We start from the raw sequence: 24,690 nt of genomic DNA, 5'->3' as shown, positions 1-24,690 counted from the left end.
AAGTTCTCAATTATCTACATCTTGTGAGAGCAGTCCACACATAAACACACTCTGTGTGTGTGTGTGTGTGTGTGTGTGTGTGTGTGTATATGGTGCTGAGCAGCAAATTGACGTCATGATCGACTGGTTTATTCAACGTGGTTATAATAGATCACTTTTGGTTAAAGAGAAAGCCATGTTATTGTCACTTGACGAGTTATTGGTCTACATGGACAAGAAAGTCATCTCCAATAAATTACCTTGAGTGAACCACTTCAGTGTGGCCAGCCCTGGCATCCAAAGGGTTGTCAAATGTAATTGGCCCATGGTTCAGTGTGACCCGGCTCTGCACTCACTAAGGCAAACATTATGCCCTGCTACACTAGAGGTAAAAATCTTAGAGACCTGTTAGTCAAAACTAATGTAGCTACCCTACGTGAATCGGGTAGCGAACAATTTTTGGCACAACACCCGGGATGCTACCGATGTCTTGGGTGCACCACGTGCCGCTCTTACCCGTGGTGATTCTTTCTGCCACCCCTTTACTGGCAAGAGGTAGACTATTCGTCATAGGGTGACCTGCACGACAAGATTCATAGTGTATATGATTTCTTGTCCGTACGGGTTGCACTATGTTGGAAAGACTGAATGCACCCTTCGGGAAAGGATGGCGGGACACCGCTCATCCATTAAAGCGGCCTTGACGAAAGGACAGAGCGACCAGCCAGGCACACGGCACTTTCTGCAGGCCAAACATTCGATCCCAATGTTGAAATACATAATCATCGACCACATTCCCGCCAGTATAAGGGGTGGAAATAGAGCCCTACAGTTACTGAGGAGCGAGGCACGGTGGATACACTGTTTGGATACACTGGCGCCTAAGGGCCTCAATGAGGTAGCGGGGCTACATTGCTTTATTTAGTTTTTTGGTCTGTGCGATTGTGTGCCAGTTTTTTAGTGAGATATTTACTTCAGCGCTGTGTTATCATAATTAATGTACTTTAGTATTGTTTGCTCCTTTGATATATTTCCGTCTATTACTGCTTCGATGTAATCCTGATATTTTCTTTACAAGAACGATAGTTTGTTGTACCTTATCTTTTTACAGGAACGATCATTATATCAATCTTATATGTAATTGACTTTGCAACTTATGTATTGTGTTTTATCGTTCTGTGTGTGTTATGTATTGTATCACTTTTCGGTGCTATCATGTTGTAACTGTATTTAGTTGTTTTGTTTTGCCCTACTGCCATGGCAACTGGCACACACGGCCCGTCACTGAATAGCATACTCTCTAGACGCACTGAACGTCACGGCGGCAAAGTGTGTGGACGCCGTGGTGACAGATGAGCATTGGTATGTATTTAAACCCTGTTTTCATTGTCTTTTTGTTAATTGATGTCCTGACGAAGAGGTGTAATAAAAAAACCTTGAAACGTTGACGCATAATTGACATGTGTTTGACTGCTTATTGAACCGAGTGCCACCCCACTACATGGTCTGTCTACAGCTCCTGGCTAGGAGCATTTGGTGAGCACCGCCGACCGTTACTGAGGAGTGCTGCTCCATCGTGTGTGTGTATGTGTATATGTGTGTATATATATGTGTGTGTGTGTGTGTGTGTGTGTGTGTGTGTGTGTGTGTGTGTGTGTAAGAAATGGGCACTCACCAAGGACATAATCAGCAACAAGGATTTATTGTAGATACAAGAGGTACATCCGACCTAACGTGACGTTTCGGTCTAGTATAGACCATCATCAGGAATATGTACAGCAAGCATAATCAATCTCATGATCAGAACAGGCAACCTGGTATCCATCTTCCAGAGAAGATACATATAGATGTGTGTGTGTGTGTGTGTGTCAAGATAAACCAAAGGAGGAGCGCTCCATAGTCAGTGTTCAGTCTAGCACCCGCCATATTTGAAACCCCATGTAGTTCCTCTTCCCTGCCTGGGGTGTCGCTGCCTGGTGTAGTACTTCTAGCGCAGTGTGGTCTGTATATCAGCACTGATATGCAAACCAGACCTATGCTAGAAACACCAGAGTAGACAGTGACACCCCAGGCAGGGAAGAGGAACTGCATGGGTTTTCAAATATGGCGGGTGCTAGAATGAACACTAATAGTGTAAAACCACAATATTTTAATGGGCAATAAAAAGCTCCTAGGTTAAAGCCGATATTTTGCTCATATCAATGGACACACTGCTGTGGGCTGGTTACCACAAGATATCATATATACAATCCCGGCAATCACTCCTACCACCTCCGGAGCTCTGGGGGAAGCCTTTGCAAGCAGCGCCGGTCACTCCACATGAACTCAGCATCTCGGGGACCCGTCACAGGAACAGCGGTAGTAGGGGGATGCCCGGTGGAAGCCGAGCAATCGTCACCTGGCTCCGCCCCAACGCGTTTCATATCAAACTTAGAGGGCGTTCCAACAGCGGTCGAAACAGCGAGAGCCGTGGCTAATGCAGAAATCCTGCTGTATTTAGCCGCGAATCTCTCTGCTTCTGGAGCCGCATATGCCAATTCCCCCTCGCTTAAAAAACAGAGCGAGGGGGAATTGGCGTATGAGGGGGGTGCGTTGAATACGGAAGCCCTGCTCGCTGTCACCGCTTGCCCACGGCATTGAATACACCCCAAAGGATATTTAATACATAAAAATTAAAAGAATGTCATTACAATCGCCCTTTGGGCAAATAGTCAGGTACACTTCACATACACATATTTAAATTGTGTCAATATCGCAATCTCTTTGATTAACAAAAAAATATATATATATATCTCTATCATTTTGTTTGGGTTCACTTATTGAAGTAGTCTAGAGTTTGCCTGTCGGTGAAATATGGTTCTCTTCTTTAATGTTTGTCTCTGGGCTCTGTATTAATATGATCTCTTTGGGAGGAACCATACTTTCCTACCCTCCTGGAACAGCTGGAAGGTTCCCAAAAATCTTGTCCCCCTTTATTTTAAAGGCTGGTAAATCTCTGGTGCCCCCCCCCCCCCGCTTTTCTTAAAGATTGGCATTCCCCAGACACCCCGCTGCATCCCTCTTGTCTGCTGATCTTCATCATTATGCAAATCAGACTCTGTCCATGCCCTTGAAGGCCTGATCAGTGTCTCCCCACCTGTTCATGCATTCTGGCAGTTGAGAAGAATCTGTCAAAGCTGTTTGAGGGTTGTGCACTCTCTACTTCAGCCTCCCCATCACAGTAGCATGGCTCAGCTGTTTGCCATTGCTGCAGACAGACACTCGGTCTACCATGATACAGCAGCTCCGGCATCGCTCCTTCTGCCATGTACCAGCATTAACGGCCTTATTCTAGTTCACGCTTTCTGACAAAATCCTTCTTAGATGGACAAAACCATGTGCACTGCAGGGGGCAGATTTAAAATGTGCAGAGAGAATTAGATGTGGGTGGGGTTTTACTTCAAAGTGAGATCTATATTGCAGTGTAAAAATAAAGCAGTCAGTATTTACCCTGCACAGAAACAAAATAACTCTCACCCAAATCTAATTATCTGCAAATTTTACATCTGCCCCCCTGCAGTGCACATGGTTTTGTCCATCTAAGAAGGTTTTTGTCAGAGTGAACTAGAATAAGGCCCCAAGTCCTGTACACACATTGATTTGTTCCCCCTTATTTCTAAGCAATCTGTTTAGTTCACTTACAAATTAAGCACACGTTGCCCTGTGTGTACAGCCCATACGTCACCATCGCCTAACTAGATATGACTGCGTGCAGATCAGTGTTCTCAGCCAAGCACACTGGTCCACACAGATAGCTCAGCACACATCACTGGTGCATCGCATGTGTCTCATCGATGTGTGCTTAGCTATCAGTGCTAAAGGACATTGCTCAGCATGGGGCTCCCATTGCCCTGTGTATTTAGCCATTTTTTTTTTGGGAGCCGGCATGTGCTGACAGGCAATATTTCATGCCCTAGCATCCATTAGGGCATGGAGGTAGAATATAATAGCGTACCAAGGCACTGTGCCCAAAGCATGGCGAGTGCAGATATGATGTATATGCCGAAAAATGTGAAACTCATGTCGACCTAATGATTGTGTCAACCTTTTCACATGTTGACCTTAGCCATGTCATCCTTTTGCATGTGTCGACCTAAGGCCTGTCGAGCTTCATTGGTCGGCCCAATGCATGTCTACTCTAATGTGGTCGACCCAATGACTCACACCCTCTCTCTGGCTGCTCACTGGCAAAGCACACTACTGACACCCAGGCGCCCTGTCTGGCAGGGCCTGGGAATCCTGTCCCTGTAGTCTGCTCTGATGGCAGGCCTGCTAATCCGCAATGATTGGCACCACGATGATGTTGAGGGAGGTTGTTGGAAATCAGAGGGGCCAGAAGGGCACCCTGAGAGCAGCAGAAGATCCTCTTCCTGCAGAATCCCATGCTTTGTATCAAACTGGTCTTATCGGTTGCGACCAGTGGCTGCAAAGAATGTGACCAGCAGTTAAAGTAGGGTGGAACGGAGTTACAACACCTATAATGGTATGTGGAACTCTTTTTCGCCTCCACCACAGCCATGCACAGTAATTACAACCGAAAAGCCTGTCCCAGCGGCTTCATTTTCTAGCATGGCATACTGTATGTGATGTCATGCGGTCATTGACACTGAAGAGAGGAGAGAAAGCTACTGCAAGGACAGAGATAGATATATGTATAAAGGGCACTTACTGTGGACGTTTTATGTAAGGGGTACTACTGCTGTGGGCATTAAGCATATATAAGCAATACTATGCCCATTTTTTGTAAGGGACACTACTGTGTGGCAGACAATACATATATAAGGAATACTACTGTGTAGTGTAACTTGAAAAATGGGCCCTTCTGTGCGTCATAATGTGAATAAGGTACACTGCTGCTGTAGTGCAGTATGAATCGGGGTCACTATATGTGTAAGGTGATTGTGCTACCGTGTGGCATAATTTGAATTGGGGGCACTATTGTGTGGCCACTGTCCCTTTATAACGTATGGGAGGTAGGGCACACATTTTGTAGTTTGCACACTAACTCCACAATGGAAATCTCCAGGACTGATATCTTTATTAAGTATAGTAGGTTTGGAAATAAATTCAGTCACCTAAACTTGAATGCATACAGGAGCAACTGACCATTTAACCTCATGGGAATTGGCAGGGACTGTTCTTGTTTTTCTGCAAGCTTGAGAAGCATAACCTATTTGTCTGCACCTGATAAATGATTGTCTGCTAAAAATTAATCTGCGTAACAAAATGTCAAACCTTTTAAAATAAAATCCATTTGAACAATTTAAGGCGGTCGGCATTTGACTGTGCTTCAGCATGAATGACATTCTGTTCTCTAAGCAGTACTTTATAAAGACTTTACTTTTCTCTTGCATATCCTGGGATATCCAATTCCTACTGCTCCCCAGCTGCCCTGCAAACACTTACTGGGCCACAATATCCTTCAGCATCCCCCCCCCTGGAGTGCTGGGTACGAGCTGTGAAGTCGGGGACCCTATCTATATGTTCCTGCGGATTGCGGCCTACCTGCTGCCTCCAGACCGGGGAATGGCCGGAATAGAGCTCTTCCATAGCCCGGGTGTTTAGTAATGGCTTTTTGTCGGACACATTTCCAATATCTAATGGCACCCGTCAGGGTTGCCCTCGCTCGCCCTTGATCTTTGAGCCGATAGGGAGTTCCCAGGTTTGATTTGTGGAAAAGACCACTCATAAGCTGTGTCTCTTCACTGACAATGTCCTCCTTTCCATTTCCAACCCTACCTCCTCTCTCCCCCCATCTCCATGATCTTCTGACCATGTTCAGTGCAGCTTCTTATTATAGGCTAAACACCACTAAGGGGGAGATTCTCTAAGCGAAAAAATGCGGTAAAAACCCCATTATCTGTTTTTTTTCCGCATTTTGGGATGCTGTATCCCGGCGGGGGGCATCGCCAGATTTTTCTGGCGCTGCCCCATAGAAGCCAATGGGCTTCTGACGCATCCCACCGCCGCCCCGCAACGACCCCCGCCACCCCTCATCGCCCCCTCACCTGTGTCCGGGCAGCACAGCGCTGTGCTGCCCGGACCCGTGACCTCCTCCCTGCACTGATCCTCTTCCGGGTGCAGGCAGGAGGAGAGCCCGGCGCAGCAGCAGCGCCGGGTGTGGGAGGGAGGCGGTAGCTGCCGGGACCTGCTGGGACCCGGTGACTCACCGCAAAGGACAGCTCTTAATGCAAGAGCTGTCCTTTGCTATAATTATTGCATATGTTAGAACACATGCGATTAATTATAAATGCGAAGGGGGGCGGAGATTCTTAGAGAATCTCCATGTAAATCTGATGCTTTGCCAATAAATTTACCTGAGTTGGAAGTGGCAAACTTACGTTCCCTTTACTCATACAATTGGAATACCAAATCCATTATATAGTTAGGCATCCACATCCCTCCCTCCACCTCAGAGGTCTTTGATGTCAACTTGCCAACCGTCATTACTGCCCTACAAACGTTAACTTAGTCTTGGCTTTCTTATGAAATCTCATGGTTTGGTTGCTTAGCTGCATTTACGATGTCTTTGCTACCAAAGCTTTATGTATTTATTTAGAACCATTGCCTTAATTTTCCCAAAAAATATTTGGACAAGTGTAGGATTATACTCACTAAATATCTGTGGAAATCTCGCCCACCTAAGTTGGCTTACTCCCGTATGGTTTTACCCAGACATTGTGGGGGTTTGGCTCTTCCCGATCTGTCCGCATATCAGGATGCCTGTATCCTAGCTCATCTGAATATCCCTGGGTAGCAATTGAACAAACTAAATGTTCCACATACCCCATTGCAAATATCCTATGGACATCTAAACACATACGGCCTTTAAACTTACACTTACTCCTTTCTACCTCCTTTGCTGTAACAGATTAGTTTCCAAATTACCCGACTTTAGCCCCCCCCAATCGCAGCACTATCATTGACAGACATCATTATCCCAGTGGCTCCAGTGTAATATACGTGTGTTAGATGACATTTTAGATGGAAATCTTTGCTCACTTTTTCTCCGCTTCAGGACCGCTTTGCCTTCCCATCCAAAGATCTATTCCATTATTTTCAAATCCACCATTGGTTTCAGAGCCTGCCTTGCCCCAGTTACCCCCCCCCCCCCCCCCAGTGCTATCGCTTACTCTGTTTTGTCCAGTGTAACATCAGATTGTATGGGTAAGGAAATCTTTCTGTTATGTCATTGTCAATTTACATAAATCTCAAAAATCCAATGCTCAGCTGTGCTGGGAGAATGATCTTGACATTACATTATTAGACTCCCAATGGGAATATATATATATATATATATATATATATATATATATATATATATATATATATATATATATATACCATTCCAGGAGTACTTTAGCAAAGCACTGAGGCGGCACCACGGATATTTGAAGCAAGTAAAAAGTTTTATTAACGTTTCGGGGAACGTCAGTCCCCGTCGTCAGAACATCAGATAATACAAACATGAATTCGCTCACCTTATATCCCCACCGTAAGTGACACACAGACGGAGCCGGGCTGCTGGGCGGCACGCTGCACTGGGACGCACAAGGGGTCGCTCCCCAATGATGTCATAATGTATTGAATATTCATGAGAAGTGAATGGCGTCTCCGCTGTCTTAGCAACGCGGCTCCGGCTGTCAAAAAAAAAAAAAAATAAATGAAATAAAAACGGCAATCAATGAAAGGTACAACTGACAGAGTGTCCACATTTACAGTCAAACAACCAGATACATTTCAGCACAATCAATGCATAATGCTGTTCCATGAGATACGTTCATTGAGCCCTTTAGGGGACACTGTTTGTAAAGTGTGGATCCAGAAAGATTCACGTTTGAGCAAGAGATTGGCTCGATCACCGCCTCTTGGGAGAGGGGGGATATGATCAATAATTTTGTATCTAAGGGTAGATATCTGGTGTCCTGCTTCTCGAAAATGTGATGCAACGGGTTGCTCCATAGGTTTACCGGCCAAAGCCGCTTTGATGGCTGACCGATGGAGACCCATTCTCTCCTTGAACGTACGGGTTGTCATACCCACATAATGTTTGCCACAAGGACAAATAATCATGTATACAACGTAGGCAGTGTTACATGATACCACATGGTTAATTTTATATTTTTTACCTGAATGGGGGTGGCAAAAGGAATTGCCTACAAGCAAGTAATTACAGGTAGTACAGGAGGGGCAGCGATAACAACCAGGTTTTTTAAAGGATTGGAGAGGGTTGTGATATTTGGTAATGTCTGCATGTACCAAATCGCGTAAATTCTTGTTACGGCGATATGCTGTCATGGGTCTTTTATTTTGGAGTCCGGGTAATTTCGCATCTGATGCTATAATGGGCCAAATCGCCCTAGTAGCTTTGGGGATCACTGAACTAGAGGTGTCATAGGTGGTAACCCAAGTAAATTTGTCCTCATTAGATGTTTTAATTTTAGGTTTTAATAGACTTTGCCTATTCAGTTGAAGCACCTTTTGTTGGCTTACAATTAAGTCAGAATTCTTATAACCCCGGACCAGAAATTTATTTCTGATTATTTCCAATTCATTGAATAATAATCCATGGTCACTAGTAATGCGTGCCGCTCTTAACATTTGTGAATAAGGTAATCCACGTTTCAAGGAGGGGGGGTGTTGGCTGCCAAAATGTAAGAGTGTATTTCTGTCGGTGGGCTTGTAAAAAATTGATGTTTGTAAAGAGTTGTCATTTAAAGATACACATACATCAAGGAAATCAATTTGACTTTTGCTACTCCTATAAGTAAATTTCACAGGAGATTGCGCATTGTTGATACAAGACATCATTTCATCAAATAACTTTACATCGCCCTGCCATAATAAAAATACATCGTCGATATATCGGGAAAACATCGAAATATGACATGCAAAATTATCATTTTGAAAAAACAACAATTGTTCCTGATGGAACATGAAGATATTTGCATACGATGGGGCCACAGGGGACCCCATCGCACACCCGGACACCTGTAAATAATGGCAACCATCAAAACAAAAAAAATTCCTGTTTAGAACTAATTCAAGCAGGGTCAGAAATACCTGTTTGTCAAAATCAAATGTGTCACCCAGTTCATCAATGAATAAACTCATGGCCTGTAATCCCAAATGGTGGGGATACAGTGAATAACCTGCACCCATCGGGTTTCTTACTGGATCAATAATCACTCAGACGCCAAAGCTTTTAAGCAACGTTTCGGGGGTTTATTCCCGTCCTCAGGCTTGTTACCCGAAACGTTGCTTAAAAGCTTTGGCGTCTGAGTGATTATTGATCCAGTAAGAAACCCGATGGGTGCAGGTTATTCACTGTCTATGATACCTGCCTCTCCTGCACCGCGGTAATTGACCCAGGAAGGACAGAGTGCCAGCACCTCGTACCCTCGTACTCTATATATATATATATATATATATATATATATATATATATATATATATATATATATATATATATATATATATATATATATATATATATATATATATATATATATATATTTCATCTTTTCAAATGTCCAAATGCTTGAACCACGCGGAAATGCATGTCAAGCTGCTTAACAGATTGTACCTCATGCCTGTTACATACCTACTGGCCTTCCTGCTCCAAATATTGCTGGAGGGGCTGCAGTGACTACTGGATGGAGGTTTTTTAGCTGATCAATAAGGTCGCGGGTCTTTCCCTCAGCCCAGCCCCAACGATAGCATTATTACATCTCTTCCCCCCCTGAGGTCCCATCCCAATGTATATATTTGCTAGGACAAATGTTTATTGCAGCAAGGGCCACATTAGCCCAAGCATGGAAACAACCCTTACCCCCTCCTGTTGATAAAAGTCTTTCATAAAATCCAATTTCATTTTTGCAATGGAAACAGAATTTATCCCATATTATTCTACTCCCTCTTCCCCTATTTTGTGACATGTAAGACCTGGCATAAATACATCACTGATGGTGAAGGGGCGGCTCTGCTAACACAACCCTCCAAGTCTTCCCCTTTTGCAATTTAGACTGAACGAATCCCCTACTACTTGATGCTAGCTATGGTGGTGTATTCCCTACTGTATGTCTTGATATTTCATTAGTCTGGCTCTTTTTCACTTTGACATTTTGTTGTGTTCTTTATTGTTATATATTTTACATATGCATGCTATTACTGTGTACATCTCATGCCCCGGTTCTTGTCCCCCAAACCCCCCCCCCCCCCCTACTTTTTTATTTTATTTTGGTACTTATGTATTATCTGGGCTCCCATGTTAAATGCACCCCATTTTTTCATACCCCTACTATCCAAATACGCATGGAGTTGATTTTATATAGTGTGGCGAGCGCAGCGAGCCACCGTGCCCGAAGCGTGCGAGGGGACACGGTCTCATAAGAAAAACGGGAGCCCAGATATTACATAAGTACCTTTATTTTTTTGCCTCATGTCTGTATCCCTTTTTCTTTGATGAAAAAAATAAAAAAAATATATTGATGGAAAAATAAATAAATGGTGAATGTCTTATACTATTCTAGATTTCCAAGGCTCTCAAAAGCTTACAGGAACTTGACATCTCATTGGATATTCTTGTGGTGAGTACTGAAATGAAAATTGCAATATCTGGTATTTAACATATTCTCTTGCTCTTATATAGTATGTGCATATCACAGGGAACTTTTTAATTGTTTTATTCTGTAACTGTGCAGTAATATTGTATGTATTCTAGAAATGAATTTAGTGTATTCTCAATGTCTTATTTTATTTTGGAACATGTAACATTTAGAACAGGGCTGGGCAGTTGCGGCCCTCCAGATGTTGAGGAACTACACATCCCAGGATGCTTTGCATTAGTTTTGCTATGTGGCCATGCTGAAACTGATGCAATGCATGCTGGGATGTGTAGTTCCTCAACATCTGGAGGGCCGCAATTGCCCAGCCCTGATTTAGAACAAAGTGACCTACATGTACCATTCCCATAAGGGAACTAATAATTAGCTGAAAGATCTCTGTCCTTGGTTGACTGCCGTTCCAGGCAGGAACCAGTAGGACAGAGATGACTCTCATCTGACGAATAACATCATATCATTAAACTAAATATATAAGGAGCATGAAGAGTACCACTCGTGATTACATTTATCTATATTGAATATGAAGGGCTAATCCCCAGTTTTAAAAAAAACTTGCAAAATAGCAATACCCCAAAAAGTCTGCACGAACAAACGGGCCTTAGGAACATAGGGACACAATTACGTGTATATGAATACCCTATGTGCAGACAGATGATGTATTAATACCAATATGTTAGTAATAAAGCCCCCCAAGCAACAAACAAGGAGATACCTTAGACTAGGCTGACGGCCGGTTCAGACAGGCACCAAGGGACATTTAAATTTGTTTGGGAAATAAAGTGGCTCACCATTAATATTTCAGAGTTATCTACTAATACATTCCCCTCAGTGGAAAGATCACTGCCTATGGTTGACTGTCGGTCCAGGCAGGAACCATCAAGTCAGAGAAAATTCCCTCTAGGGAGATTAGACCTTATGTCAGGAAAATAAATACAAAAGGAACATCGATCGCACTACCCCTGAAACTCATCTGTCTACACCCATCCTATACCAACCCCCAGAACCCTATTAGGGCACATCTGGTAAAACAAGGTGACAATCAGCATAGCCAGGGCCTGTATTTTTAAACACTATAACACTTTTTTCCTCTCTTTATGAATACACAGTAAATGTTTTTAATGTTAAAATTTTAATTCTGATTTCACCCTCAGGGAACTCCCTTTATGTTCCCCAAAAAAGGAAACAAAGGGACCTTTTTTAAACTGATAATAATAAAAGTAAAGTTTTATTTTGAATATTGGCCTTTCATATGTGTGCATCTAAACATTGGCATCTCTTTCTCTTCTTTTCGAATTTCCATATTTGTTTTTAGACAGCTTTTTCCATAAATATGGCTGATAGATATTGCTGCCTATATTACCATCCCATTGCTTCTGGTCGATTGGTATCCAGGTATATGTGACAATGGAGTCCTAGGTTGCCCTATATTTTCAAGAGCTCAGGCTTCCCAACACGACAGTCTTCCTCTATTTGCTGGAATATTAGGGATCAGGCAGATATCCCAAAAAGGTTTGTATCCAGATGATGATGAGGGATGTCTGTGGGGTGATTAACACATCATTGGCAGATGGATGGATTGAAACAGCAGTGGTTAGATAATCTCAACGCGAGTGGTTGCACTTGCTCCTGATGAAGCCGGAGTTGCATATTCCGGTGAAACATGTTGAGATTATCTAACCCATGGGTCCTCAAACTGCGGCCCTCCAGATGTTGTGAAACTACAAATCCCAGCATGCCTTGCCACAGTTTTAACACTCCCTTATAGCAAAACTGTGGCAAGGCATGCTGGGATTTATAGTTTCGCAACATCTGGATGGCTGCAGTTTGAGGACCCATGACCACTGCTGTTTCAATCCATCCATCTGCCAGTGACATGTCCATCACCCCACAGACATCCCTCTTCATCATCTGGATACAAACCTTTTTGGGATATCTGCCTGATCCCTAATATTCCAGCAAATAGAGGAAGACTGTCGTGTTGGGAAGCATGAGCCCTTGAAAATATAGGGCAACCTAGGACTCCATTGTCACATATTCATGGATACCAATCGACCAGAAGCAATGGGAGGATAATATATGCAGCAATGTTCATCAGCCATATTTATGGAAAAAGATTTCTAAAAACAAATACGCAAAGTATCCCTGAGATATTATTTTATAATTGTGCACAATGACATTTTAAGTCTAAAACGATTCACCTATCTATATAGTATTATTATATTGAAATTAAATAAAATTGTATTCTTAATTTAGAGAACCGTGTTTTCGTTTTTGGTACAGCCAGCGCTGGCATACATTTCTTTCTCCCTCGATTTAATAGGGATTGACAACCCTGTGCCAGCAGCTGTTGATAGCGCACCACACATTTTATATCTATGTAACATTCAGAACATGAGTTCAGGCCACTTTACCTCACTTGCATGTATTTGTCATATACGCTTTCTGTTTTCAACAGTTAAACATTTACATCTTATTTCTTTCACTTATTGTTCTTTACAGTAGTTTAACGTATATCATCATAAGTTAAGATCTGATCTGGCTTATTTCTATGCACTTTATTTCTATTCATTTCACTCTATAGGGTCTACTTATTAAGCAGAGGCCACCTTTTTTTCTCCAGCTGTGTTCCTGTCTCCTGTTCGTTAACTTCAACTTCACCTTGCAAATATTGTATCCGAATGAAGGCCAGCTTCCTTTTATTCCTCATAATCTTCATAGGCTTTTTTTTATTTATTTTTTTAATCTCTGCGCCCCTGAATATCAGACTTTTGTTTGGGGCACTCCTAGACCAAAAGTTTCTCATTGCAAAAATTGTGAAACAAAATATTAAAATAGAAAATTTGTGTATATATCTCAGTTATGGGGTAATTGACAAGATTCAGAAGTTTTTTTCCACAATGCCTATTAAATTAGTCATCAATTTGTCATCAATTTCAATTGGTCATGAACCACCAATCCGGGGCACCCCTGTAAGTCTCCCAAGGCTCTGCAGGGTGCCACAGCACACAGTTTAGGAACCACTGGGCTACACCTACTTTGGCTGTTTTATAAATAACTGATAATACACTTATTAAAACTGTATTAACCTTCCTAATTACACTGTGATTTCCCAAAGGGGACGGATCAAACCTAAAGAATTGTTATAAAGAAGTACAGTAGCAGTTACTGAGCAATCAGTTCTAAGCATGTTATAATTATCTGGGACAGTTGAGTACTTTTTTTTTTAGTATGCATAATATGTAAAAATATATTTGCCATGGGATTTGCACTCTTAGGGGTACCATGGGTTCCAATAGGGCAACGTGTGAGTTAAGATGAAGATTCTTTGTGGATGGGAGTATGAATTTGTAGATGGTTATTGTTTATCTTTAAGGAAACAGGAGTTGGAAAAACCGTGAACGGCTTTCGTAAACACAGTGAAGTGGGTGACGTTGCTAAATCTATTGTTCTTCAGTGGAAGAAATTGGTTCCTGAGGTGAAGGAACAGTAAGTTGTAGCTTTTTTATTTGTACTCTGGTCTGGTCTATTCAGGGAACATGTAATTTTAATGGAATAATACATCTGTTTAAGTATTCCATTGCTGTAAACATTTTCTCAGTTATGAAGAAGCTCTTTCACTATGTAATAGCACAAAGTACATGCCAAGTGTTTTCATAAGGTCATAGAAGGCTGAAGTGTTATTCATCATAATACACAAGTTTTTCTATTGAGTACTGAAGCAAGAACTTGAACTTGTATACAAATGCCATGTATGTTTATCCATACGTATATCGGCAACAGTGGTGTATTATTGAATGTGTTTATATTAGTGTTGTGTGGTTCAATAATTCTAGAAATCTGAATCCACACAAATTTTTATGGATCCAAACCAAAACCCAGTCCAAATCTCTAGAAGAGTGCTGGTTCAGCTCTTCTGATTTCAGAATTTTTTATTTACATGAGTTTAGCTTTTTTTTTTTTTTTTTTTATTGATTTGGGGCAATTATTGCATTTCTATTTTAAACCGAACAGAAATCATAATCCGAATCAAAATACTTAAGGGTGTTTTTGCAAAATCAAATCACCAAAGTTTGCCCTACACTCGTGCAATTTTATTCAATTGCACCCAATTCTGATGCATTGGGCCAAGAAATTGGGCACATTGCAGGTGTTTTAGATCCAAAATCCTGTGCCCCTAGATCGCAAGTAATGAGTAGGATCTTTTGGATCGTATAGATTCCAGCAGTACTTGATGAGATCACATGCGATCTATAACATGCAAAAGGTCCTGCCCATCTTTAGTTTATCCTTACAAATTTGTTATTTGAATATAGAGTTCAATTATTATTTAAATATAGGGTTCAATAAAACATATATATTTTTTAGAATTTGGTTGTGCAGTATGCTTGCGCTTTTACACAGTGGAGGGAAAAACCCTTTACTTTAACCTGTATACAACTTTGTTCCAGTGACCACAAATCAAAATCCAAGCATGAACTAAAAGATGTTGTAGAAGACAAGAAGTTGCTTCCACAAGCTAAAGACCGGTACAATGGAAATATACGTGAATCTAAAATTGATGACAAAAAAAGGAAGGAGACCAATAAAAAGGAAGTCTCAAAAATGTGTGAAACAAAACCTCTGTCTGAAGAAGAGTCCCCTGAGAAAAATATGCGACACAAAGAGCATAAACTTGAAAAATCTCATTCTAACCCCCAGTCAAAAAGAGAAAAGTCTAAAAATGTTGAGCCTCAGGAGAAGTTAGGGAAATCCTTAGCTAATGCTGAAATAAGTGCAAAGTGCTCTGCAAAGGATGAAAGCAAGCCTTCACAGCATAACAAACGTAATAAAAAGGATGCTGCACGTCCGAGCAATGTTAAGCAAAGTGTTGACAAAAAAACAGAACCCACATTGTCAACTGAGGAGTTTGAGGCTCCCACAATGTCCTTTGAGTCATATCTCAATTATGACAAAGTTTCAAGCAAAAGAAAAAGGAAATTAAAGTCAGTCAATGAATCTCCAAGAAAGACACAAGTGTGCAAGCAATATGCTAATAATGCAGAACTAATCAAATCTGTAAGCCAAAGTAGCTCAGAAAAGACTGAGGATCATGTGGCAGAGGTGGGTTTAAATGGTCATTATTCTGAGTGTGATGAAAGATGAAGTTTCTTCTTGCTGGATCCCTGTTTAGATAAGAACCTTTTTTCCTTTGTTATAATTAAAACTTTTAAATTTAGCTTTTCCTTTAGCTGTAGACTGAACAACTCCGTTAAACACCTCATTCTTTCATTCTTATTATGTGTGTTCGTTTTAATTTCATGGGTTTGGGACTATCTAATCCTCCTCCATGTGTTTGCTGAAGTAATATTTATACTTGGAATCTAACCAGGCTCCTTTAAGGCTAGTGCATTATACACAGACTTAAGTGTAAAGGCTGGCCTAAATAACATACACCCAATCATTTATACGCTGTGTTTTTGGCAGTCTCTTATATAAAGTTCAAAAATAAATGTTACCAATATTCAATGTTCAGTCAAAAGTTAAACTATTTGGCCAATAAATTACATCTTGCTGTCACAGAATCTCAGCCCCTCTAAACTGAAGTCAAATAGCACCTCATAAGCCATTCTAACCCCATTTTGTTTATCTAATGACATCTAATGATGTCATAAAGACTTATCATCACTACCTATAGTATTATTATTATTACAGTATTACTATGTTTTATGTATAAGGCGACACAAGTGGTTTGCCGCACTGTATGTATTAGAACACAGGGTACACAGAACTTAACAGTACAGTAACTGAAAAACGAAAAAAGAGCACAGGCAACAATTAGCACCACAATTTTTTGTACACAATACATCCAAGATGTTAGTATGCAAAGGATTAGTCCTCAAACTACTAGGGACGGGCTGCCGTTGGAGGAAGCATGATTGAGTGAGAGGAGTTGCGGTTGATGAGTAAGAAAGCTGTAATTGAAATGCAAGAGAAGAGGACTTTGAGAACAGGAGGGAAGAAGGCCATGCTCCAAGGAACGTACAATCTATAGGGAAGGGAGACACAGTTGACATGAGGTGTAACAAGCAAGGCTGGGATGGCCAAGGCATGACACAGCAGGTAGGGAGAGTGGACTCGAGACTAGGTTGTGTGAAAGATCTGTAGATCTTTTGGAAAGCCATCTTGATATATGTGAAGAGGTTTGCACATGTATTCCCTTGAATTATGTAACCTACACCCTACAGGACTTAAACTTATGTCTCACTCCATTTTAAGTCCATTATATTTCCTCTGCTAACCTTAAGAGGCCTGCTTGGTGGCTATTTTAATATATATGGAGGATAAGTGGCAGACACTAAAAATAGCGTCTGTCACTTTAAGAAGCGCTGATCTGCTCAGTAATAAATGACCAAGTTTTTAGCAAAAAATATAAAGCATTTTATTAAAACAACATAACATAACATAACAATATATAATCCCCCCCATACAATTCATGTGCACAATATGACAGACAGACAAGACAAACAACAATAAACATATAGTAAAAGCTTGGTTAGCTGGGATTGGAGATCTGGCACGACTAGCGCTACGAAGTGGCCCTCGGGTCACTTAATTCTTTCTGGTTGTATTTTAATATATGTAGCTTGTTTTAATCTAGGCAGCCCTGCTCGCTGTCATCGCTCGCCCCCGGCATTGAATACTACCCTTAGTGATATATCGTCCGGAAGATCAGAGTGGCATATTCCCTATATCTGTCAGTGTGTAAGTTCAATATGTGCGTTCTCACGCTTACATGCAATGACATCAGCTTTGATGTGCTGCATATCCAGCCCAGTGATGTTGCTAGCGATTGGTGCCTATCATGCTGCTTGTATGCCAAACCAGACAACAATTGATAATTCGGACCAATTTGATGTCCCCTTTGTGGCCTGAAGGCTGTGTTACAGGAACAACAATAGGTACTTGTATACCTTCACGGCTCCCATCGCATGCCATATGTAGTGGCATGCGATGCGATTTTACCGGGGTTTTTTATGCATTTGTGATAAAAATCGATGCGATGGCATGCGATTTTGATCACAAATGCATCCCAATGCATTTAAATTAGTAGCAAACATGTGAAATGCACCCCAAATGTCATTTTTCGCACTGTACCACCCCCACTATCAACGCCAACCCGAAGTGTGGCGAGCGGCGGCGGTACGCGTCCTACGACCTTTTCATACCCCCACTATCCACGTCGGCGTGGAGTTGAGAATAGAAAGTGTGGCGAGCGCAGCGGATACCTTCACAGGTATCCGTGCCCCCTCGCGGGCTATACAGGTATCCGTGTCCTCTCGCGGGGCTTGCTGCGCTCGCCACGCTTCGGGCTCAGTGGCTCGCTGCGCTCGCCACACTTTCTATTCTCAACTCCACACCGACGTGGATAGTGGGGGTATGAAAAGGTCGTAGGACGCGTACCGCCGCCCCTCGCGGGCTTGCTGCGCTCGGCACGCTTCGGGTTGGCGTTGATAGTGGGGGTGGTACAGTGTGAAAAATGACATTTAGGGTGCATTTTACATGATTTTAACACATGTCCATGATTTCTGTGAAAAATGACATCGCATCACATTGCATGCAATGCGATTTTTCGCTGTACGATACCCATCGTGGGAGCCGTGATACTACACAAGTACCCAACAATATATCACTAGTGTCCAAACAATGTAAAATATCAATGTAGAATTTCATTTTTGAGCTTGAGATACCATCAGTAAAGTCAGAACGATTGGCAGTTGATCCAGTGTGTACCTGCCTATAATCATTATTACATATTCACAGAAAACATCTTAGTAAAGTTGATCTTATTAGTTTTGGTATCTGCTTTGTTTTGCTCAGAGAGCCTGCGTGTATGCAGAAAATAGCTGGGCTGAAAGTGCTCAGTGCATATACACTAGAGAGAGCCTGCACATCTCTAATATACACTGAGCGATTTTTCGCCTCTGCACGTGATTTTTCCCAGGGGTGGGTGAATTTCCATCACAGGAGGCTATGGAAAGCCGTCCACCCTGGTAATACCAGCAGATGAGCGGCGGCGACCAGCACTGATGTGGGAGTGTGCATCAACACTCAGCACTTTTTGCTGGCTCTTACACATTGGGTGGCTATTGAGCTGATAGCAGCTCAAACGGCATAACAGAGCTACTTTAAGCTTAAAAGTGTGTGTGTGTGTGTGTGTGTGGGCTTTTTTTTAACTTTTGGTTATCTGGGTTTTCTTGACAAATGCATATCACAGCCACATCACACCGAAAGACTTTCATTATTTCTCGATAGTGCTTTCCACCTAGATTACACTTATAATTTGAAATAAAATTACTTCACATAAAATATGGGGCTAGATGTAATGCAGTGGAGGTTTTTTAAAGCAGGGAAGGGGAGCCTTTGACCCTCCAGCTGTTGTTGAACTATGCATCCCAACATGCCCTGTAACAAGTTTTAGCATGGCCAAATAAAAAAACATTAGCAGGGCATGCTGGGATGTGTAGTTACACACTAGCAGGAGTTCCAAAGGTTTCCCATCCCTGTTCTAAAGGGACAGTCATTAACAAAGCAAAACCATGCATAGTAAATGCCCCTTTATAAAAACCTCTGTGGTGTAGATGTATGTAGCAGTGAAAAGGGAGGAGAAGCGATAAAGTGCCTGGTACTTTATCACTGGCCAATCATCTAATAACTGTCCCTTTTTAAACCCAGCATGTAACTTAACAGTTAGGAGCTGATTGGCCGGTGATAAAGTACCAGGCACTTTATCACTTCGGCGGAGAGGGACTCCATCAGACTGGGACGCACGTGCATCACGCACGTGTGTCCCAGTCTCTCGATGGCTGGGAGGCAGGACCCTCCCAATCTCCACTTCTGGGAGAAGGGCAGGGTTAGGGGGAATGGGGACAGGTGGCGGGGACCCGGGGGGAGCTCCATCGGAACGGGGCACGCGAGCGCCCCCTTTCGACGGCTGGTGGGAAAGATTAAATTGGCTCCATCTGTACATCTACCCCTGAGTTTGGCTGGCATCCTTCACAGCTGCATTATATCTGGCCAGTGATCTAAGTATTTATACCACATGAGCATTACACAATTGCATCTGCATAAAGAACATTCTGCTAGATTAGTAAACAGAAAGTTTGTATAAAACCTATATAAAAAAGTGAATCTCTCCATTTTGTCTATATGTAAATTAATCCTTGAAACCTACAGCAACAGGTATGTGGGAATGTTCTGTGAGTTTTTACTGATTTATTTTCAGGTCAAGAAAACTTGTCTTGAAGATTTACTTAATGTCCCACTTCCTAAAATTTTACCAGATTACGCTCTCTTGCTTTCGCCACCTCATCTAAGTGAATGCAGAGGTAAGGAGGGTTGATTTATAGTTCATTTCATTATATGGCTGTAAAGCAGACTTTTTAAGAGAGCCCACAGCTTTTCCCCTGACCTGTAGATGCTGTGTTGACTGGCAGCGGGTGGGATAGGGGTCCATTTGCTCAGGACTTTGCTCTACTCTCCAGAGCAAGTGAGGGGAGAATCATGCACAGTGTAGCCACATTTGAGCTTCTAGTGCACCGATCAATCAAGGTAATGGCTTGGGACCCCCTCTTTCAATCAATACTTATATCTGGTAGTGTTCATTTTAGCACCCCCATCTTTTAAACTCTGCTGTAGTGCTTCTAGCACAGTGTGGTCTGTATATCAGCACTGATATGCAAACCAGACCTGTGCTAGAAACACCACAGAACACCGTGACACCCCAGGCAGGGAGCAGGAACTGCATGGTTTTTCAAAGATGACGGGTGCTAAAATGAACACTATCTGGTACACACGTACTCGAATCACACACCTAAAGCTCACTGCAATTTGGTGTCAGTGCTTCTCATACATCTAGTTATGACCATGAATGTAATTAATGATTGGCAATGCCAGGTCTCCACAACCCATTGAGTCCTCAGTACAGCACTCCTGAAGTAAAGGGGCATAGAAATGGGGTGATTTTTTTTTTATTTAACCCCATTTCTAAGTTATTTGACCAGATTGCTAAGAAATTACGCATGTTTCACTCTGTGTGTATGGCCCTGGGCTACAGCGAAACGCAGTCCTGGACGATGGCGACGAGAGGCCCTGCGTGTCTCTATCACCTGCAGAGATGGACAGCACATGTATGGGCACCGACAGGTTGGCCAGGCTCCGGCAAACTGAAGGGAGTGCTGTGGCTGTGCATGTGTGCTCCTACTGTACATACAGAGAGGAGCTTGGTGTTGCACATAATGCTACCATGCAGCACCCAGCTCCTGCCACTGCGCACTTTGATGTCACCCCCTCAGAGCGTTTAAACCCATGGCCCTCAACCCCCTAGTGACACCACTTGGTCCTTATTTGCTGTCAAATTCTACCTTTCTGTGTAATATTCCACCATAGAATTTGTATATGTTTCAAAAAAAGGACAGGACCACATCACGGCTTGTGTAGATAAATATTAATGCTACACCTAATTATTTCTCACCAGCTACTGTGTGTTACATGGCAAACTATGTATATCATGGGTCCCACCTAGTTAGCAATGCATCTCCCTAGCTTAATATAGTGTGGGTTTTTTTCAGCAGTGTAGAACCAGAATTTTTTTTCGTATTATATACGGTGTGTGTACATATCATTTTTTTTTTGTTTAAATACAGCAAATGTTCCGGAGCCCTTGCCTGAAGTGAGCTCGGAGTCGAATGGTTTTACTGGGCGCCGTCTGAATTCAAAAATGTTGGTCTACTCTGGTTCTAAAATAATTTACCTTCCAAAGATGCTGACACTATACGCACAATGTATCCGTGTTCTTCAGAATAATATAGACTGTAAGTATGATAGTAAATGTTAAGCCAATGTTACATTATCTGCTATAGGAAAGAATATAACTGTGTAATCTAGTATGTAATATGTGGAGACTATTTAGTCAATAAAATGTAAAAATTTAAAGTATACAGAAGCTCATCATGACATATTCTGAATATCACTGAGAAGTTTAATTGTATTGGGACACTTATTTTTCATAGCCATTATATAAATGGTATACAGTACAATGAAGTATGAATTAATATACAAATCTCAATTGAATATATCCCGCCCACATCCTTGAGTAGTGGGTGTGTCCAATGTTTCTTTGTTCTGGTGATAGGTATCATTGACCTGCTAAAAGGTGAACTTAACTTTTTGTAGTCTACTATAAAATGTAAACGTATTTTGCAGTATCTACTTAAACCTTTCACTATCCATTGGTCCTGCCATCTACAACACCACATTAATAATATAACATATGTTTGTTTGTATCGGTCACTCTATCTGTCCATAGCTTTTGACCTTTCTACAAATTTTGGGCTCCTAAGCAATTCTGTCTGTATGGATTGAACTATTAAACTTTTAAGTGCACCTGTTTCATTTGCTTTGTAGCCATCCAAGAAGTTGGGGGTGTACCTTTTGAAATCCTTAAGCCAGTTCTTGAGCGCTGTACTCCAGAGCAGTTGAATCGAATTGAAGAATATAATCCGGTATGATAGAAAGTCGCCATTGCATTTTACATAGTCAAGTAATGGTAATGCAGCACATATTCGATAAGGCTTGGCTAATATACATTGTTTTGCCATGCTGTATAAAATACTGTTAACATATAGCTAACCTATTTTCTTTTGTACGAAAGACATTTATTGAGGACTCCAATCACCTGTGGAAAAAGCACTGTGACCGAGATTTTAAAGGTCATCGGCTCTTGGAATATGAGTCTTGGCGAGAGATGTATTTAAGAGTTTTTAGTGAGAGAGAGAAAAAGTTGAGAATGATCACACATAATATAAGCTCTGCTCATTCTGGAAAACCAAAAGGTTTGTATGCTTGTAGCTTTTCATTTTGTGGTTTTTCTAAAGCATTAAAATATCAGTAGGGGCCCCGCTCACATTCAGAAATAGAAAACTCTGTCTTAGGCTGCCTGCAAATTGACAAATGATTCGCTAAATGGACAGCAGAACATAACAGATATGCAGCTGAGCTGCACCATCACTTCAGTGCATCCAGGCATACTTAGGAAAACAGCTGTCAAAGGAAAATATTGATTTTAAATGTAATGCACTTGCTGTCTCGTACATTGGTGCTAATTCAGACCTGATTGCAGCGTTCAGTAAAGCTGCTGCCCTGCTAGATTGAAATCCCACCTTGCGAATTAATATGCCCGCTTTGCTATTCCAAAAACCGTGGTGTTTTTTTTATTTTTTTTTGATTCATTCAAATTTTTTATATTTTTTACCCCCCCCCCCCCAAAAAAACCCTTTTTTTTATACTTATACCCGGCGTCCACGGCAGGCCTTCAGCATCCTCTCCGTTGTCTCCAGCGGTCCCAGGAGTGCATTGCGCGAGAGTGTGCGCGCGCCGGTGGAGGGCCAGCGCGCCTGGTAACTCGCGCAATGCCCTCCTGGGACCTATATTCTCCCTGTACTTGCGTGGATTTCCTTGGGGTACTCCGGTTTCCTCCCACAACCCAAAAATATATTGGCAGGTTAATTGGCTCTCAACAAAAATGAACCCTAAAATGGCTGTGTACGTGTACATGTGGTAGGGAATATAGGTTATAAACTCTACTGAGGCAGGGACTGATGTGAATGTTCATATATTCTCTCTATAAAGCAGAATATGTGTGTGCTATATAAATAACTGGTAATCAATAAAGACACAAAGGCCCTTATTTTGGTTCACTTGCAAAGGCAAATTCCTTCTCAAATGGACAAAACTATGTGCGCTGCAGGGAGTGGGGGGGAGGGGCATATTTTAAATGAGAATTAGATTTGGATGGGGGGGGGGGTACTTCAAAGTGAGATCTATGTTAGTGTAAAAAAAAAGAAAGCAGTCAGTATTTTCCCTGCACAGAAAGAAAATAACTTGCCCAAATCTAATTCTCTCTGCACATATTACATCTGCACCCCTGCAGTGCACATGGTTTTGTCCATTTGAGAAGGAATTCGATTTTCAAAGTGAACCAGAATAAGGGCCAAAATGTATGTAAATTGACAAATCATAAATACATTTTGGGTACTTATGTAGTATCTGGACACCTAATTATCGCATCACATCTGACCAAATCGCATGCGATGCGATGGACCCGCTTTTTTCATAGGATTCAATGTTAAAATGGACTGAGTCCATTTTAACATGGCATTCTATGGGAAAAAGGGTCCTTTTCATTTCCCCATTATCCAACTACGCATGGAGTTGGATATAGCGAGCGCATGCGGAATACTTTTTAACGAATCCGCGTCCCCTCGCGGGGCTCGCTGCGCTCGCCACGCTTCGGGCTCGGTGGCTCGCTACAGGTTTATATCCAACTCCATGCGTAGTTGGATAGTGGGGAAATGAAAAGGATCCTTTTTCCCATAGAATCCTATGGAAAATTGGGTCCATCGCATCGCATGCGATTTGGTCGGATGCGATGCGATAATCGGGCGTCCAGATACTACATAAGTACCAAATTTTGATTATTAAATAAAATAATAGTGATTTTGGAAGTCTAATTATGTAATTTGGGATTGCAGGCCGGCAGGTAAAACTGGCTTATATTCATGGTGCAGCCAAGCCTCCACGAAACATCCGCCGTCAGCAAGAAATTTATGGAACTGCTGGACCCATTGTACAGCCTCATCCGATAGACAAATACAAGTAAGTTGTTTTTTTTGCTTTTTAATGCAGCGTAGATCTAGAGGGGACATGTATTCAAATCATCACCTTGCAGAAATAGTGCTAAAGTGCATTTTAATATCGGTTTTACAAATATACAATAAAAATATATATAAATATTTTTTTGGACATGTGAACATAGCCAAAGCCTCCAAAACGTGCAATGCTGTGATGTGCACATTGCGGTGTCTCAACCCTATACCACACCCATTCAGCAGTAGGTTTCCTTGTACTAAAGCACTAAAGTTATAACAGCCTATAAATCATTCGTTTTCAGAGCCTCACAAAAAAATGTTCAGATATCGTGGATGTACAGTGTCATATTTATAATGGGTAC

General features: G+C 41.8%; 1 protein-coding gene across 1 annotated transcript in view; it reads left to right on the top strand.

The window, feature by feature from the left end:
• The window catches only part of LOC146064148 (elongin-A-like), a 59,251-nt gene that overhangs the window by 10,861 nt on the left and 23,700 nt on the right, over positions 1 to 24,690 (top strand). Inside the window, exons 2-9 of the mRNA XM_083177326.1 lie at positions 10,551 to 10,607; positions 14,017 to 14,129; positions 15,092 to 15,743; positions 19,906 to 20,008; positions 21,326 to 21,493; positions 22,086 to 22,183; positions 22,333 to 22,513; positions 24,212 to 24,335. Of these exons, the coding sequence (XP_083033452.1) occupies positions 10,551 to 10,607; positions 14,017 to 14,129; positions 15,092 to 15,743; positions 19,906 to 20,008; positions 21,326 to 21,493; positions 22,086 to 22,183; positions 22,333 to 22,513; positions 24,212 to 24,335 (1,496 nt within the window). The remainder of the gene's footprint in view (positions 1 to 10,550; positions 10,608 to 14,016; positions 14,130 to 15,091; positions 15,744 to 19,905; positions 20,009 to 21,325; positions 21,494 to 22,085; positions 22,184 to 22,332; positions 22,514 to 24,211; positions 24,336 to 24,690) is intronic.

Source organism: Crinia signifera, chromosome 3, assembly GCF_055691185.1.
Source record: "Crinia signifera chromosome 3, ASM5569118v1, whole genome shotgun sequence".
Lineage (NCBI taxonomy): Eukaryota > Metazoa > Chordata > Amphibia > Anura > Myobatrachidae > Crinia > Crinia signifera.
The sequence above is the reverse complement of the archived record's forward strand: the minus strand, read 5'-3'. Positions and strand labels throughout refer to the sequence as shown.